This window comes from Lissotriton helveticus, chromosome 1_1 (genome assembly GCF_964261635.1).
Source record: "Lissotriton helveticus chromosome 1_1, aLisHel1.1, whole genome shotgun sequence".
Classification (NCBI taxonomy): Eukaryota; Metazoa; Chordata; class Amphibia; order Caudata; family Salamandridae; genus Lissotriton; species Lissotriton helveticus.
In genome coordinates, this window is record NC_136057.1 from 2,060,444,599 (window position 1) to 2,060,463,033 (window position 18,435).

The 18,435-nt window shown below is 46.8% G+C and overlaps 1 protein-coding gene and 1 pseudogene across 8 annotated transcripts in view; one reads left to right on the forward strand and one right to left on the reverse strand.

Annotated features, from left to right (window-relative positions):
• FUBP1 (far upstream element binding protein 1) overlaps positions 1–17,403 on the forward strand; it is a 44,082-nt gene extending 26,679 nt beyond the window's left edge. For 2 of the 8 annotated variants that reach the window (XM_078645028.1, XM_078645064.1), the window contains 3 exons: positions 14,787–14,852; positions 16,226–16,413; positions 16,748–17,403. In XM_078645028.1, the coding sequence (XP_078501154.1) occupies positions 14,787–14,852; positions 16,226–16,407 (248 nt within the window). In that variant the 3' untranslated portion in view covers positions 16,408–16,413; positions 16,748–17,403. The remainder of the gene's footprint in view (positions 1–14,786; positions 14,853–16,225; positions 16,414–16,747) is intronic. The other 6 variants (XM_078645020.1, XM_078645056.1, XM_078645081.1 and 3 more) reach the window with 3 other exon arrangements.
• On the reverse strand, positions 8,424–9,010 carry LOC144755811 (small ribosomal subunit protein uS12m pseudogene; annotated as a pseudogene).
• Positions 17,404–18,435: the final 1,032 nt, after the last annotated feature.

The following is an 18,435-nucleotide window of genomic DNA, read 5'->3' on the forward strand; positions in this document are numbered from 1 at the left end:
CGAAGAGAGCGGCGGAACCATCCGACGCGGAACACGCGGCCGAGATGGAAAAGAAAAGAAGGCGCCTCGAGGCAGAAATGGAGAACTTCATGCAGCGGAAAAAAGATTTCGACGCAAGGATGAAGGCCTTCACGATCCCTCACAAGACCAAGCCACCAGTGCTGGAGGCGGTCGAGGAGGAAGAAGAAGAGGTCGCCGAAGTCACCGAGCAAGACCAGGACGTCGAGGTGTTCGACGACCAGGAGGAGTACGAGAATCCCCACGAGAGCTACAGCTATGGGGAGGAAGATGAGGGCAGGACAGACACAGAGTCGGCGCCCTATGACCTTCAGGAGGTAGATTACATCGATGTCGACACCGACAGCCCGGAGGAGGTGGTCGACACCTACCCCTCGAGGCCCTCGCCGCCGGACGACATCGGGGCCTACAACGCGGTGATTCAATCTGCCGCAGCAGCTTTCAAGCTCAAGCTCGACGAAGAGAAGCAGAAAGCAGACTTCCTTCTGGAAACATTGCTCCCAACACAAACGAGGAGCCAGTTCCTCCCGATGCTCGAGAGCGTCTTGGCTCAGGGGAAGGAAGCTTTCAGGGAGCCCGCAACATGCAAGGCAGTAACTCCCAGAACTGAGAAGAAGTACAAGCATGCCGCAAAGGACCCGGCCTACATTCAGGGCACGGTCTCCGCAGACTCCATTATCACGGCCACAGCAAGGAGGAGGGCTAACGTACCCACTACCTCGGGCCCGCCACCGGATAAAGAGAGCAAAAGGATGGATCTGGTGGGCAGAAGGATCGAACGGAATGCCGCGACCCACTGGCGCATGGCTAATTCCAACGCCCTGGTAAACAGACACATGTACCAAATCATGGAGGGACTGGGGCAGTTGGTGAAGGACTTGCCCCAGGATGCCAAGCAGAAAGCCGAAAAGCTAATTGAAGAGGGGAAGAATGCTGCAAATTCTTGCCTTAAGACGGCCCTGGATGGGGCAGACACCGCCAGCAGGCTCATGATGATGGGCGTCACGGAAAGGAGACACGCCTGGCTCAGGATATCCGGTTTCAAACCGGAGGTGCAACACAGCATCCTGAACACACCATTCAACGGCAGTACGCTTTTCGGACAAACAGTTGATGAGCAACTCAGCCAACTTAAGAAGGATAACGAAACAGCAAGATCCATGGGAGCATTGCAGTTCAGAGGGAACAAGAGGGGCACCCCGTCACGGAGGCCCGGCGGGAGAGGCGGAAACCAGCCAGGTACATCACACCAGGCTTTCCAGCAAACGCACCAGGCAGACTCGCAGGGTCAGCAGGGCCATCAGAAACAGCCCTGGCAGTACCAACAAAGAGGCCAGTCCTTTCGAGGGAGAAATGGACGGGGACAAAATAGAAGAGGGGGCCAGCAGCCCACCTCCAAGTGACTTCAAAAAAATCCGTGTGCCCACCCACAAAAAAGATCCCAGGGGGCAGCACGTACAGATGGGTCAAGACAAACTAGACACCTACGACCACAGGACACCAGTGGGAGGAAGATTAAGATTCCACCTCCAGGAGTGGAGAGGAATCACATCAGACAAATGGATCCTCAACATTATCCAATTCGGATACTGCATAGAGTTGGAGGCGAGGCCAACAAACAGAAAACCAAGAAGAAAGCCGCTAGCAAGCAAGCAGCTGCAGTGCCTTCAGGAAGAAGCAAAAGAACTCCTGCAGAAGCAGGCCATAGAAAGGGTACCCTTCAAGGAAAGAAACACAGGAGTATACTCAACATACTTCCTGGTACCAAAAGTAGACGAGACAATGAGGCCCATTCTCGATTTACGGTTCGTGAACAAATTCATAAGAACGCAAAAATTCAAAATGACCTCCCTGCAAGAGGTGCTCCCACAGTTGCAGACCGGGGACTTCATGGTCACTATAGACCTCAAAGACGCATACCTGCACATCCCAATGAACAGGAAGCACAAGCACATGCTCAGGTTCACCGTCGGAGAAAGCCACTACCAGTTCACGACACTGGCCTTCGGTCTAAAATCGGCACCAAGAGTTTTCACAAAGTGCCTCGCAGCAGTCGCAGCGCACCTAAGAAGGCAGGGAATACATGTATACCCTTACCTGGACGACTGGCTGGTGAAAGCAAACTCATACCAGAAATGCAAGCTGCACGCACATACAGTGACCAGCACGCTCATAAACCTGGGGTTCTCCATCCATTGGAAGAAATCATCAATGGAGCCGGAACAAGTGAAGATCTTCCTGGGAGCACAGATCAACACCTTACAGGGCAAGGATAAGGAAATGGGTTAGTTGAAAGGTTCAACCGGACCCTGAAAGGTATGATTATGGGCCTAGCGGAGCCCATGAGACGTAAGTGGGACGTCTTGTTACCATGCCTGTTGTTTGCCTACAGGGAGGTGCCTCAGAAGTCCTTAGGGTTCAGTCCCTTCGAACTCCTGTATGGCCACCCTGTTAGAGGACCTCTCTCACTGGTGAAGGAGGGTTGGGAAAAGTCCCGTGGGAAAACCCCCCAGGATGTGTTCAGCTATGTGCTGGCCATCCGCAACCAGACACAACGCTTCAGGAAGCTCGCTCAGGCGAACCTGGAAGCAAGCAAGGAAGAAATGAAGAGATGGTATGACCAGAATACCACTCTGGTCGAATTTCAACCTGGGCAGGAAGTGTGGGTGATGGCACCAGTGGAGCCTTGTGCGCTCCAAGACAAGTGGACTGGGCCATATGAGGTGGTGGAAAGGAAGAGCGAGGTAACCTACCTGGTTGACATGAAGACTCCCAGGCAGCCCCTGAGAGTCTTGCACGTGAACCGCCTCAAACGTCTGGTCATGGTCATAGAATGGACAGTAGATCTTTCCTCCTGCTGAATCTGTGGGGTGCACACTGTGTCATCTCCATGATCTGCGAGTACCAGGTCTGCCTCGCCCACTGCGGTGCGACCAGTATCAGTGTCATGTTGCTCGCTCTGCACTTGCTCAGTACTCTGTGCATCAGTGGTATCGGGGGAAAGGCGTAGGGAAATGTCCTTGACCAATCTATCCATAGGGCATTCCCCAGTGTCCCCTCCTCGGGCTGCCTGGATGCGAAGTTTTGGCATTTTGCATTCTGGCGTGTGGCAAACAGGTCCACCGATGGTGTCCCCCACCTGTCGAACAGGTATCTTGTCTCCTGAGCATTGAGCTCCCACTCGTGGGATGCCGATGTCTGCCTGCTGAGCCAATCGGCTTGTATGTTGTCCTTCCCTGGTAGGTGTATGGCTAGCAGGTCTATCTTGAGAGGGATGGCCCATCTCCATATCTCCTGCGCCAGCGTTGAAAGCGGTGCGGACTGTGTGCCCCCCTGCTTGTTGATGTAGAACATCGCAGTGGTGTTGTCTGTTTGTATCAATACCCTGTGCTTGTACAGTCTTGTTTGAAAGGCCTTCAGTGCAAGGAAGATTGTCTTCAATTCTAAGTAATTGATGTGCTTTGTGGCATCCGTCGGTGTCCACAGTCCCCTCACCTTGAGCTCCTCCATGTGAGCGCCCCATCCCTTCAGGGATGCGTCTGTGGTGATGGTCACTGTTGGCGTTGGGGGCGTTAGAGGCTTTCCCCTTGCTATGTTCTCCATGGTCCACCATGTCATCTCCTTCTGCACTGCGTGCGTTACAACCACTAGATCCTCCCAACTGCCTGTAGCTTGTGACCATTGCTCCTGTAGCCATTCTTGAATGGGTCTCATGTGGAGTCGTACATTCGGTACCAGGTGGATGCATGATGCCATCATCCCCATGATCTTGCTCGCCGTCCTCACTGTCCGAGCTTGTCCCTTCCGGTAGAGGCGAGTTTCCTTCACCAGCGCCCTCGCCCTCTTCTCGCTGGGGAACACCTTGCCCTGTAAGGTGTTGATCTGTGCTCCCAGGAAGATCTTCACTTGTTCCGGCTCCATTGATGATTTCTTCCAATGGATGGAGAACCCCAGGTTTATGAGCGTGCTGGTCACTGTATGTGCGTGCAGCTTGCATTTCTGGTATGAGTTTGCTTTCACCAGCCAGTCGTCCAGGTAAGGGTATACATGTATTCCCTGCCTTCTTAGGTGCGCTGCGACTGCTGCGAGGCACTTTGTGAAAACTCTTGGTGCCGATTTTAGACCGAAGGCCAGTGTCGTGAACTGGTAGTGGCTTTCTCCGACGGTGAACCTGAGCATGTGCTTGTGCTTCCTGTTCATTGGGATGTGCAGGTATGCGTCTTTGAGGTCTATAGTGACCATGAAGTCCCCGGTCTGCAACTGTGGGAGCACCTCTTGCAGGGAGGTCATTTTGAATTTTTGCGTTCTTATGAATTTGTTCACGAACCGTAAATCGAGAATGGGCCTCATTGTCTCGTCTACTTTTGGTACCAGGAAGTATGTTGAGTATACTCCTGTGTTTCTTTCCTTGAAGGGTACCCTTTCTATGGCCTGCTTCTGCAGGAGTTCTTTTGCTTCTTCCTGAAGGCACTGCAGCTGCTTGCTTGCTAGCGGCTTTCTTCTTGGTTTTCTGTTTGTTGGCCTCGCCTCCAACTCTATGCAGTATCCGAATTGGATAATGTTGAGGATCCATTTGTCTGATGTGATTCCTCTCCACTCCTGGAGGTGGAATCTTAATCTTCCTCCCACTGGTGTCCTGTGGTCGTAGGTGTCTAGTTTGTCTTGACCCATCTGTACGTGCTGCCCCCTGGGATCTTTTTTGTGGGTGGGCACACGGATTTTTTTGAAGTCACTTGGAGGTGGGCTGCTGGCCCCCTCTTCTATTTTGTCCCCGTCCATTTCTCCCTCGAAAGGACTGGCCTCTTTGTTGGTACTGCCAGGGCTGTTTCTGATGGCCCTGCTGACCCTGCGAGTCTGCCTGGTGCGTTTGCTGGAAAGCCTGGTGTGATGTACCTGGCTGGTTTCCGCCTCTCCCGCCGGGCCTCCGTGACGGGGTGCCCCTCTTGTTCCCTCTGAACTGCAATGCTCCCATGGATCTTGCTGTTTCGTTATCCTTCTTAAGTTGGCTGAGTTGCTCATCAACTGTTTGTCCGAAAAGCGTACTGCCGTTGAATGGTGTGTTCAGGATGCTGTGTTGCACCTCCGGTTTGAAACCGGATATCCTGAGCCAGGCGTGTCTCCTTTCCGTGACGCCCATCATCATGAGCCTGCTGGCGGTGTCTGCCCCATCCAGGGCCGTCTTAAGGCAAGAATTTGCAGCATTCTTCCCCTCTTCAATTAGCTTTTCGGCTTTCTGCTTGGCATCCTGGGGCAAGTCCTTCACCAACTGCCCCAGTCCCTCCATGATTTGGTACATGTGTCTGTTTACCAGGGCGTTGGAATTAGCCATGCGCCAGTGGGTCGCGGCATTCCGTTCGATCCTTCTGCCCACCAGATCCATCCTTTTGCTCTCTTTATCCGGTGGCGGGCCCGAGGTAGTGGGTACGTTAGCCCTCCTCCTTGCTGTGGCCGTGATAATGGAGTCTGCGGAGACCGTGCCCTGAATGTAGGCCGGGTCCTTTGCGGCATGCTTGTACTTCTTCTCAGTTCTGGGAGTTACTGCCTTGCATGTTGCGGGCTCCCTGAAAGCTTCCTTCCCCTGAGCCAAGACGCTCTCGAGCATCGGGAGGAACTGGCTCCTCGTTTGTGTTGGGAGCAATGTTTCCAGAAGGAAGTCTGCTTTCTGCTTCTCTTCGTCGAGCTTGAGCTTGAAAGCTGCTGCGGCAGATTGAATCACCGCGTTGTAGGCCCCGATGTCGTCCGGCGGCGAGGGCCTCGAGGGGTAGGTGTCGACCACCTCCTCCGGGCTGTCGGTGTCGACATCGATGTAATCTACCTCCTGAAGGTCATAGGGCGCCGACTCTGTGTCTGTCCTGCCCTCATCTTCCTCCCCATAGCTGTAGCTCTCGTGGGGATTCTCGTACTCCTCCTGGTCGTCGAACACCTCGACGTCCTGGTCTTGCTCGGTGACTTCGGCGACCTCTTCTTCTTCCTCCTCGACCGCCTCCAGCACTGGTGGCTTGGTCTTGTGAGGGATCGTGAAGGCCTTCATCCTTGCGTCGAAATCTTTTTTCCGCTGCATGAAGTTCTCCATTTCTGCCTCGAGGCGCCTTCTTTTCTTTTCCATCTCGGCCGCGTGTTCCGCGTCGGATGGTTCCGCCGCTCTCTTCGACGGATGGCTCGTCGCCGTGCCTCTCGGAGTCGAAGTTTTCGACGTCGAACCGGATATCGGGTCTCTGGTCGTCGTCGACAGTTTCGGGTCTTTCTCCCTCGTCGATCGATCCTTTTCGGGGACGATTTTCGACGTCTTCTGCTGATCAGCAGCTCTCGGCGCCGGGGACTCCTTCTCTGAGGATCCGCTGGGCCTGGGAGTAGTCGCGGACGCCGCCTTTTTTGGCGTCGGCGCTTTCGGGGTCTTGCCCTCGATTTTTCGAGACTCAGAGTCTCTCGGGTTCTTGGGGGCCGAAGAGTCTCCTACCTTGTCAGAAGTCTTCGTGTAATCGGTCTCTACGACCGTGTAGCTGTCGTCTTCGGCGGCAGCGTTGTCTTCTTCCTCGGAGGACATCCCCAGCTCGTAGAGCGACGGGGTCGGGGCCTTCCCCTGCAGGGCGGCGTGTGCTACCCTCTGCCTCTCTCTCACACGAAGGGTCTTCGGGGTGAAGGCGGAACAGGCGTTGCAGTCTCCGCTTTCGTGGTCCACCGGTAGGCAAAGGTTGCATACCGGGTGCTGGTCCTTCTGCGCGTACTTGTGGTGGCAGTTACGGCAGAACTTGAACGGCGTGTTCTCCATCCTCGAGCGTCCAGGGCCTCTCTGGTCGCGTGTTCGTCGACGGTCGTCGAAGATCTGGATGGAAAACGCCTTATCTTTGCTTGTCTTTCGTCGGTGAAGTCCCCTGGAGTCTTCAGATGACTTCTCCTCGTCTTTTCTGTATTTTCTTTCTTCTTTCTCCAAAAATGTCTGGAGCCCAAACGGGAACGATCCAGACCCGACCGCGGAAAAAAAGAATCTGAAGATGGCGCCCAAGAGTGGGAGCTTCCGCAGGAAGCATGCCGACGTCACCGGAAATACACCCAAAGGGGGTGTGACGCCGACGCCCACCTGGGCAAAGAGAAAAAGGAAAGGAAGCTTATCTTTATTGTTTAAATCTTTTATTACGTTTATAAACAAATTGAAAATATTAAACACTATGCATCTTTTTGTGGCTACCCTGGAACAAACCCTCTTTACTATTTCCACTACTCATTATTAGACCACTTTGTTTTTTTCCCTCATTTGCTGAAGTACTCCACGAGGGTGCATGTGATTCCAGCTGTGTCCCTCGTGTTTCTCCCACTCTGTTCTTGGCTGCTGCACTCTCCTGAATGGAGAGCTCACATCGGACGATCATCTTGGATGGGATAACGTTACCTATCCTGCTGCCCCCACGAACACTACTAGCAGTAACTGCACTGTAATACTTTTGACCGCTGTCCCCTGAGCATGTCTGCCGTGGTCCCTGTGTTTTACATTAGCAGCTCTTCTAGCTCTGTGCTTGAATGCTTAAAAGGGCAAAGAAGACTTATTTGAACAGAATAGTCGTGCAGCTAGAGTAAGATGAGTCTTAATTTTCCTACCGCCACTAGGAACATAATTTATATTTGTTTCATGTAGTAAGTTTAACTGTAGCTTAAGTAAGCTTGTTTGTGGTAGTGCTGTGGTCCCTGTCCTAATTTGGTGTTTAGCAGCCCCCCTAGTTATGTTGTGATTAAAGAACCTTTAAGTGTAAACCGACTAAACCCCATTTACACGATACTAGTGCTGTTTTTTATTAAATTATAATGTGTGTGTGTGTGTGTGTGTGTGTGTGTGTGTGTGTGTGTGTGTGTGTGTGTGTGTGTGTGTGTGTATATATATATATATATATATAATTTTTTTTTTTTTTTTTTTAATCCTTTGCCTTGCATCAGCCTAAGCACTTTATACTGTTGTGGCAGATTGAATATGTAGAGCTCACTTCCACCACACTTTTTTATATATATACTTTTTCATTATTTAAAAAGGTTCACTTTCTGAACGTGATCAAATGTGGACGACTATGGAGAAACGTGTTCCTGCAAATAACAATGATTATTATTTTTCAACAGGCTTAATTCTAAACTAGCCGCCTGTCAAAAATACAAGTATGTCATGTATGAGCATCTAGTTACATGACGTGCTCTTGGAAAAGAAGAACAAGTGCTCACTTTCCAAAATGTCCTCAAGTGGTTAAAGGACAATAATCCAGATCTTATGAAGACCAAGCGTTACTGGCAGCATTCTAGTCTGCTCTTAGCAACACCTGAGTATCCTACAAAGCCATCCAAAACTCAAAGTGCATTGAAAAGGTACCACTCCCCTCAAGTGGACCTTGGAGCAGTTAATTCATAGTCACAGTATTGCACTTCTATCACTTCCTTCGAACATGAGCACAGTCCTATTTCCCTCACGACTTTCAGCTTGACCCTAGGCAAATCCTGAGTCCGACCTCCCTCAACTAGTACAATGTTGTGTTCTTGCAAGTTGTGGCCCTCGCCAGAAATGACGACAATTACTTCTTTCCCATTGCTGAGCCGTACCCGGGCACACTTGCGGTTAGCAGAGTTGGGTTTCTTCGGTTTGCGGATCATGGTTTTCAGAACCACTCCTTTCAGCTGGGGGCAGCCAAATGTCGGGCCAAGCTTTGGCTGTGCAACTTTTGGCCTGCCCTTGTGGTGCATCTGGTTCAGTGTAGCCATGGACCGGGCCTCTTGGTAGGTCACTGCCTGGTGCAATAAACTGGTTCTTGCCATGAAGGCTTGCGACACCATGGATGCACCCCACTTCCTAGAAGCTGTTACTAATCCAAGTAAACTGCCACCAGACATTGTTTGTTTTGTATCCAAATTCTATCACACCGAATGACTCCTTCAGTTCCCACTAAAGACACTCAGGGCGCCGCCATCTTTGCAGCTTTAGCGTGTCATCCAGCCTACTATCATTATTTAATCCTGTATGTGCTGCCTAATGTAACTGTTTTCTATTCTGGCCAAATCTGTGCAACTGTTAAAACCTATGCAGACTTTTGCAAAGTCATCCTGTGCCCTGGGCACCCCCCAACTTTGTGCTGACTGGAACTGGTGGTAACTGACTGACCCTGGGCTCTTTAACCAGAACCAGGGCCAGTGCCAAGCTTAAAGGAACACATTAGAATGCAGTTAAGACACCCACCATACACTAGGGTACACTGTGGTATAGTTTGGTACCCCTGTAATTGGCATGACCTACCTCATAAGCGGTATGTAATAGGGCTGGGGATTGAAACTATCTAGAAGTCTCCAGTATCCCGGGGCATGACAGTTTAGAGGCCAGCAGATTTTCTGCACCAGCATGTGTGCAGTGCTGAAGCCTGAGGTCAGTTTAAAAGCACCGCTGGTTGCCAGGACAGCTTTTAAACCTTAAATTGAGCCCAAACTCAACTTTAGGGGTAGGGGCCCTTAAAAATAAAAAAATTGCAATGTTTTTGCATATTGGGGACCCCCCCAGGGGTGGGGGGGGGTCAGTTATCTATAAGGTACGCCCTTATAAAATTAGTTTTTATATGCCTGGGTAAAGTGAAATTTTACATTTCACTCCCCACATTGTATGTATTAAAGAGCTGTACAAATTCGACTTAGATGTTAGACGAACTGGGTATGGAAGATCTGCAATATTTCTGCCGATTCAGAGCCCCAGAAGTCTCCCCTAGTTGCACAGGGGATGAGGGTCCTTTAGAAATTAGGGAAATACTTATAAAGTATGGTTTTATAATCCCTGGTGCTAGAAAGTGGCCCAAGTAATTTTCCCCATTGCAAACCCCATGGCCCGTAGGTTAACATGGTAGGAAGTTATTGATTAATAAATATTGATAGGAGAGGACTAACCGGACCATTCAAAGACTTCCCAGAATGGTAGTAGTACATTCAACAATATTATATTGTTGAATTTCTCCTAAAGTGTACATACAAGAAGTTGAGACTTTATTGTTTGTAAGTCCAAATTCAGCCTTTCAGTGGTCTGCCCTGATTGGTCAGTTAAGTGGATTAGCCAGGTTGCTTTGAAGAGGTGATAAAGAACCCCTCTGCTTGGAGGGCAGTTTGCTGGTCTATAGGAATGCCAGGCCAGGGGGGTGGAGTCGTAAACCATCCTAGTCAAAGGCATACGGCAGGTCTGCATTTCAGTTTCAATTTGAAACACTTGACCCAGAGTCTGGGCTAGGCTTAAGGAAGGTATGTGCAGATGGTAGGGGGAGAGTCCATGGAAATAAGCCATCCCGTGGGGCGTGTTTAGCCAGCTCTTGACCTCCTTACCGGAAAATCAGCCATTATGGATTTGGAAGAATTATGCACTCCGGGACAAACTAATGCCACACACCACAGGATGTGGTCATAACTGAGGAGTTGCCCTGCTCTCATTGGTCAGCAGTGACCTGGTGCTTGACCCAGAGAATTTTGAATACGTTTCTGAGAGGGGCAGAGCCCTCCAGATCTGCTGCTTGAAACTGAATGAAGCAAGAAGTGCCCTGCTGAAAAGATTTTGCTGTGCAAGTAACTCTTAAGGCCTGACCTCTGAAGACTGCACAAGTGAAATTGGCAGCAAGGTAATCCACAGGGCTGCAAAGTATTCAAGAGTTGAACTCCCTGCAAGCTACAGGTTAACGGAGCTCACCTGGACAGCCCCACAAAGAATTCAAAGCCTGGAGTACCAGTGGATTTGTAAGGGTTTTGTTCAAGTGGTTTCACACTCAAGGGCCCTCTTGGAGATTCCAGAACCTTGGATTGTGTTGGATACTGTGGGACCTGCAAGCAGAACTCCAGGAAGGTGTTCTAAATGGACTTGCTGAAGAAGGCGGCCCACCACAGTGGTGAGAGAATTCTTCTGAACAATTTATAACGGTGTGACCCTGACAGTGAAAACGAAATGACTAAAAGTTGGTTTCTAAGCACTAGAAAGTGACTAATCTTTAAAAATTCATATCTCTGGTTCCCTACAGTGGATTTTTTTTCCGTTTTGGTGTCATTTAAAAGATGAAAATATTACCTATTTTTATAAATCGGTGTTGGATTTTGGTGGAGCCCGCAGGGAACCTGCAGTGGTTGGGAGCAAACTGTCATTGGCCAGAGCTGGAAAGAGCCGGAGCGAGCAACGGCTAGCGCCCACCACAGGACTTCGGAGAAGTTACCTGAGGTGGCGAGGGAAACATCAGCAACGCTGCCTGGTGCTCTGGGGTTGTCCTGATCAGAGGTGGTGAGTTCAAGGGCTGTCCCGAACACCCGGCTGACTGCACAGAGGGCCGGGGGACCAGGGACGACCCCTCGGCAAACTGAAGGCACAGAGTTGAAAAGCTAGCGTGGTCTGTGCTGCTGGGCATCGATCACCTGAGACGGTGAAAAGGCCACAATAAAAGTCAGTTTAGTCTCCCGATACGGCAGGAGACGTTGGGAGTAAGAAGGGGCAGGTTTGGGGGCCAGATCTTTTTAAGTGAACTCAGGAGCAATTTTTTTAACTTTGCCTGACCCTAAGATTGCGGACATCTGATAAGGCCACTTTGACGGAGGTTTGGAGGAATTTTTACCAGTAGAGACTAATTGATCCTTGAGGGGCAATTGTGGTCACACTGGACCCCGGTGACTATCCCAGAGGTTGGTTAAATTGGCCGGGTGTGGAGAGGGCCTATAGGCGGACACTGTAGGCACCCGGAGGCAAACTTATGCGGTCGGTTGCTACAGATATGAATGAAGGGGTTGGCTTCTAAATGGCATCCAGGTGGTTAGAGCTGACTGCTTCCGCCCAAGAACTGAGCTTCATCATGGCTGAGACCAACTACCACCTCAACGCCTACACAGGCCTGGACTTGACGTGCCTGACCTTAAAATGGCGTCTGCCTCCGCTTTAGTTTCCTCTGCAGTCTAAATGGCAGCCTCCTGCTCCTTCTCTCTCTCGCCTTCCCCTCTTTTCCTCTGTCCTCTAGCGGGAACAAGTTCTTCCACTCTGCACCATGCAACTGTAGCCTATGTATCTGTTCAAAACTGTTTTTCTTGAACTCTGAGACCGGAGCAACATGTCTGATTCCCGGTGGAGCTGCTAGACAGCTATAGAGGAGATTGGCCTTGGTTTCCCCATGACTGTCGCCTACCCAGCCGGACATTGGGAACAGTTCTTCCTCGTCTCCCTGCTATGGCTCCTACCTCCCCTCCCTCGAATTCTCGCAACATTGTTGCTGAGATCTACCTGTTTACTGGCTTGTTCCCCCTTTACCCCCCCCCCCCCCCCTTTTCATGCTCTCTATCACCCTTCCCTACCGCTTTACCTCTTTCATTCTTTGTCTACTTCCTCTGCTTCTATCCCCTCTCACCATAATCTCTCCTAGCCCCTGTCCATTGTGCCCTTTAACTAAGCACTCCTCCCTTAGTTGGGGTAAGATCCAATTATACTGTGCAAAGGGAGCCACTCACAGTTGAGGTATGGTATGGCGCCCCTTGCCAAAGCACTCCCTCTCCCCTTTTTGGGGTAGGATCCAGTAGGTAGGCCTTGGAGTCTCAGACCCCTCAGAGTCCACTGCGTTAGGGGAGCCTCTCGCAACGCAGTTGGGGGAATGATACCACTTCCCCCTGGGATCACAGCTTACTGGACTTTGAACTGAACTATTACTCGTCTACCAGTTTGTGACCCAGTCACCCTTCCCCTCTACTTTCATGCTGTGTTTCTCACCCTCCACCTCCTCTTTCCCTCTTTCTTTCGCCGTCTACTTTCCTTCTCCTACCCTCTCCCTTGAATCTCTCCCCTTGCCTGCTTTTTCCCTTACGGATATTTCCTTATTGTTTCTCTACCTAACATGTAACTATGTAGCTATCCTCCAACAACTGTGTAACCTTTGTAATAGATTTATCTTATACTCCTGTAAAGCGCTCTGATACCTCTAGGTCTAGCCTGCGCTATATAAAACCTTTTAAATAAATAAAAATTATTTACTGAAATCATGTTTGTTAAATGCTTTACATACCTATCTTTGAAGTTAAGCCTGTCTGCTCGCAGCCACGTCACCAAGGGCTGAGCATAGGAATAATTTTCTAAGACCTATGCTGAGTCCTAATGTGTTAGTGGCCTTATTGCCAGTGGCAGACCTACATTTGCCCCTACCAATTACCCACTTTTCAACACGGACCTTTAATTCAAAACAATTTTGACTTAACATTCACTTGTGCTTTATTTTAGTATCCGCATTGAGGGTCCTTTACCTTTAAATCTCTATTTTTAGATTTAAAAAATACTATAGACACTTGCACTTTATACTGGGTTATCTAATTAGCATATATTAATCAAGCAATGGGTCAGCTTTGCACACCCTTTTAAAATATTTGGCTTGCAGTTTAATGGATGGGATTGAAAGGTTTTTCGAACTGTTGCTCTTTTTGGTTTAGCAGTCCAAGTGCATGTTTTCCTTCTGCTTGCCTATTTCTCTGCCCTGATATGAAATTGGTGTACTTTTTCGCTCCTCCCATCAACACAGCTTTCTCACTGCTTTTCTCTTCCACCCCGCACTCCTGTTGCTTTCGCTTGTATTTCAGTGGGGTCATCTTCCGCATGTGCTCTCGCCCTACCTGCTCCCCCGTTACACTTCTAATTTTTTAGTTGGTCCATTTTTTGGACTAAAATATTTTGTTTGCCAAAATGAATCCGTAAATAAACAAACAATTAAAGCAAATCGCACCATTCCTTTTGCAGGTATGCATATTTAATTGGGCATGTGCAGTCAGTTGACAGACATCGTACTTTTTTATTAGTTGACGCTGACAAAAGCAAATGGGTCCCAAAGGCAACGCCCGTTGGCTTTGCCAGTGCGTGTTCTTGGCCTGTGAAATCTTCGTAGATTATTCCTTGCGAAGGATAGTTGATTAGAACATGCAGCAAAAATCTGTCTCCTTTTGCAAATGTCTTGCTTCTGATCGAAGGATGAGTGCTGATGGTGTTAGATGTGACTTTCTTTATGATCCCTGATCAGAATGCTGATGTAATCAATGTGAAGCGCTGTTAACATGTTTAGAAAAACTCAAGTACACATCAAATGTGCGGGGTCCTGAATAAAACAACTCTTGCCACGGCAGTACTCTACCTTCTTTTCTGTCTCCCTCAGCTCTTCCCCCCCCCCCCCCCCACGTTGTCCCACCTCTCGTTTTTAAACATTTTCCCCACTTGCACAGATGAGCCCGAACTAATTGTCTGATAATACCCGTATCAAGTTAAATACGTTTTGTATCTCTGGCAGCTGCTTTAAAGACGGAATACCACCATATTGGTCCTTCACGTGCTCGTGCTACATCAAAGTTAACATTGGCCACATGAAAGGGTCCCTCGGGAATTTGGGGCGGTTTGAAAGTTACTATGTATTCTCGGAGTCCAAATTGAAACTAAGCTCATTTAAGTTAGTCTCGAAATAAAAGATTTTTGAAACTGATAGTGTGCTGTAGCGCAGCTAACTACTAAAATCAGACTTCACCCCTGGCCCTAGAGCTAGAATATGTGCCACACTTGCACAAAAACGCTCCTGAAGTGGTATAAAAAGCTTTTGGGCTAAAACTGGTTGCTTCTTTGACTGGTACTGCCACATGTGAAATTATTCCAAGCGTTTTTGTCGCACAGGTGGTATTTTCTGCCCCGGAGTCAGATTGGAGGGGCTGAAGTTTGTGCCAACAAAAGTTACAATTCTGTGACTTTGAAGCGCTTTTTTAAGCATATGACCTATTTTTCTTGCTAGGACAACAAGGTCAGCAGCCACAACAAGATTATTCAAAAGCGTGGGAAGAATATTACAAAAAACAAGGTAATTCCCTTTTTTCAATTTGGTGGTGTTTGACTTTTCTTCAATCCGTACTTAAGCAGTTCTTTGGTATGGTATTTATTATAGTGGTAATTTGGCAAGCATTTTGCCAGTATATACTCTTTTTTGCAGTTCTAGTAATAGTTAAAAACTGCAAAAATTGTTTAATGCACAACACCGGTCTGGATGGTTACAAGTAGACCTGCCCACCCCCTTGTTAAAAAAAGGCATAGACCTTTCATACTTTTCCTGCCTGATTCCCGGCTGTATTTGTCTTAAAGGGAAAAATGTAATTCCCAAAGGCCATTTTTACAGTAACCTCAACTGTAGAAATCCACTTGCTTTTTACAGCAATTTTGGTGATGGTTCTTACAGTCCTGAATGGTTTTATTGGGTACACTCTCTTAGCATTGGGGAGAATTTCACTGGATTATTTTTTTTTTTATCCTCGGGTAAGGACTCCAAATATATGCGTTACTGCCGCATAGGCTGTTGCTCCAGCTCCGTGTGCTTGTTGAAGCTATTAAATATAGTTTGTTCAGGCTGGCTATTAATCATGCAAATGGAATATTTTTTTTCCCCTGCTGATTTTTGAGTGCAGAGTTTTCAGTTTGCTATCCCAGATCATTTTTATCGCTAATCTTCAAGCTCCTCATAACATATAGATACACATTTAGTTTGTGTGTTACTGTTCTTTACTCTAGAAACGTGTGCATATATTTGAATCTGGGCACCAATGAGTCAGGATTGTGAAAAGGCCTGCCCAAATTTGGACTGCTTTTCGGCATCTGCTGGTGCCTTGGTTCATTCGATAACCAAACTTAATTGATTATGACAAAAGGATGGCCTGGATGAATGCAATTCAAAATTCTGATCCTTTGTTTGACAATCCTATATGAGCTGAGCCAAATCCCGTTTTTGTTAGTCGGACCAAGAATGCATCCTTTATATGATGTGCAAGTGTTTGAATTGGGCATAAAGCAATTTTATTTTGGAGCATCGCCACAGGAGCAGCTAAAGAATCATTGATAAAGTAATAAAAGTTGGATGATCCAAATTTGTGCAGTAGTACTAATTTACATACACAATGCAGTTTTAACTGACCTGTGATAGGTGTCCAAGCAGGTTTGGTTTTAGTTTGACTACGTTACTGCTTTGTAGATCTTCATAAAATGTCCATGTGAAATTTTGTATTGGAAACCGGCAATCCCTATGGAAAAGTCTGTTAGTAAGAAACGTTAGTTAGGCTCACTGATGCTCAACTATGACATCAATTACCGTATTAAAGCTTCTTATTGAACTTTTAGCATAACATTATTTTTTCCTCTATAGTAAAGCGTGGAAAGTGCGCTAATCTACTTCAATTTATGCTTTAGGCCAAGTTGTTCCTGTCCCAGTTCCGGCTCCAGCGCCTGCTCCAGCTCCCGCCCCTGCCCCTCCAGGTGCCCAACCAGACTATAGTGCTGCGTGGGCGGAGTACTACAGGCAACAAGCAGCATATTATGCACAGACGAGTCCACAAGGCATGCCACAGCACCCTCCAGCCCAGCAGGTATAAATATTTGTAAGTTGAGCAACTTTTTTACCTACTTATTATTTTATTTTCAAACTAACTTGCTATTAGTCATTTTTTTAATGTTATTTTTAATTAGAGGTGCAGTTAAATAATTTCACTTCCTACACAAAGTTTCAAGCGCTTCTCATTACATACATTCCATACTCTTATATCCCACACTCCCTCCTCCTCTATCTCATAGGGCTTACGGTTTAACAGGCTTTGCTGCATTTCTGTTAACCTCAAGTATTTTTCTTTTAGGATTCTCTCCTGAGTTAGCTTGCGTGTGGAGGTTGTTAATGTTTAACTTTTTGTGTATCTCTTATGTATTTCTTCTGCACAGGGCCAAATGTAAGAAGTGGACAATACAGTATTTGCTACATTGTGTGGGGAAATACCTTTGTTAATGTATGGATGCAGACGCCTTGATGAAGATCTTAATTTTGTTTTGGTTTCAAAGTGTTTTGAAAATGTACAAATATCTATCACTACTGATAGGAGGTGATATTTCTGTGTAGAAATGCAAAAATGGTTTGTTTTTAGTATTAGTGTAGATGTACACATTCCAGCAAATGTATTTGCAACTATTATGTGGTCAATGCTTTGTGATACAATGTACTTTTTCAATGTATACTTTATCACTTTTAAAAAAAATGCCTGTTTGTGCTTTACAATAAATAATATGAAACCTCCTGTGTCGGTAAGTTGGATATGTGAGTATTTAAAGAAGTTGGTGGCTTCCAGTCAACTTCATTGGAAGAGTTCAAAATTTCCCCGCCAGCGTTGCTTATATTTAACTTTGTTCTGCAGAATACATTGTAGATAGACAGTACACTTTATTTTTATATATTTAGCATCTAGTGCCGGTAACTGTAATCTTTACGTTAACTTGTTTGTTCTCATAAATGACATTTTTGCATAATCTACCAGATCTCATTGTATAAGAGTAAAACAATTTTATACACCCCTGTATCAGTCTAGTAAAACTGTTTTTCTAAATCTTGTGTTTTTTTTTTATTTACTAAATGTTTGTAAAAAAAATTTTTTCATTGCGCTGCTTATTTTAAATCTTTTTGCTTTTTCCTTAAGCTACTATTCCTATATTATATATTCAATGTAGAATAGTTTATTTACCTTAACTTAACCCGTTGTCTTTGTTTTGGCTGGATGAAATGGGATTTTTTCGTTGGAAATTTTAGATTAAACGGTTTTAAGATTTTTATATATGCTTATTAGTTCGCATTAGGCTTTTGCCGCCATACATATTTGAATTCCCATGACCAATATGTTTATGCTTTTGCATATTTACTGGCACTTTGCATACGTTAGTTCACATGCAACTTCAGTCTGTCTTGCCATTGTCTGTTGAAGTGCAGGTTTGATCCAGCCAGTATAGGACTAGCTCAGTAGGTGAGGAGGCCTGTGCTGTGTTACAACCTTGGTTGTGTTCCTTCAAGGAGCATTGCACTGTAAGTACATCAGATTGACAAACTGTACTTTTTTGTCAGTGTTCAATTGCCGTGCTTTGTGTGAATAATGTTGGAATACAGTGCTTACCAGGCAACTTACTATGCAATAAACTAGTTTTCATATCTATCTGTAGGTAAGTATTTGAATGCTTAGAAATAAGTGTAGCAAACAAGTGCTTAAAGTTAGGAATCAAGTGAGTTTAGAGGTTCCTTTAATGCATTTTTTCTGAAATTCCAGATTAGGTAGATTCTGAAGTGGTTTTTGTTTCTCTTGTAGAGAAATTAATTTTGCATCGCTTAATCCTTTAGACATGCCCATATGTATTGGTAGTGCTTTTGTTTTGAAATTCTTTTAAACAGGCCATACAGAGAAACAGTGGATATTTGTTTGGGCTTGAATAATTATTAGTTCAATGCAGATTTGTGCTCGTTACACCTGGTCCCTCTAAGAACATTTTCATATTTGTAAAATCTATTGCAGCCACATTGCAAAACTAGCATGGGGGGCTTTTACCATTTCTCGATAACGCACTGCTAATCAAGTGTATTTAGATATTTTGCA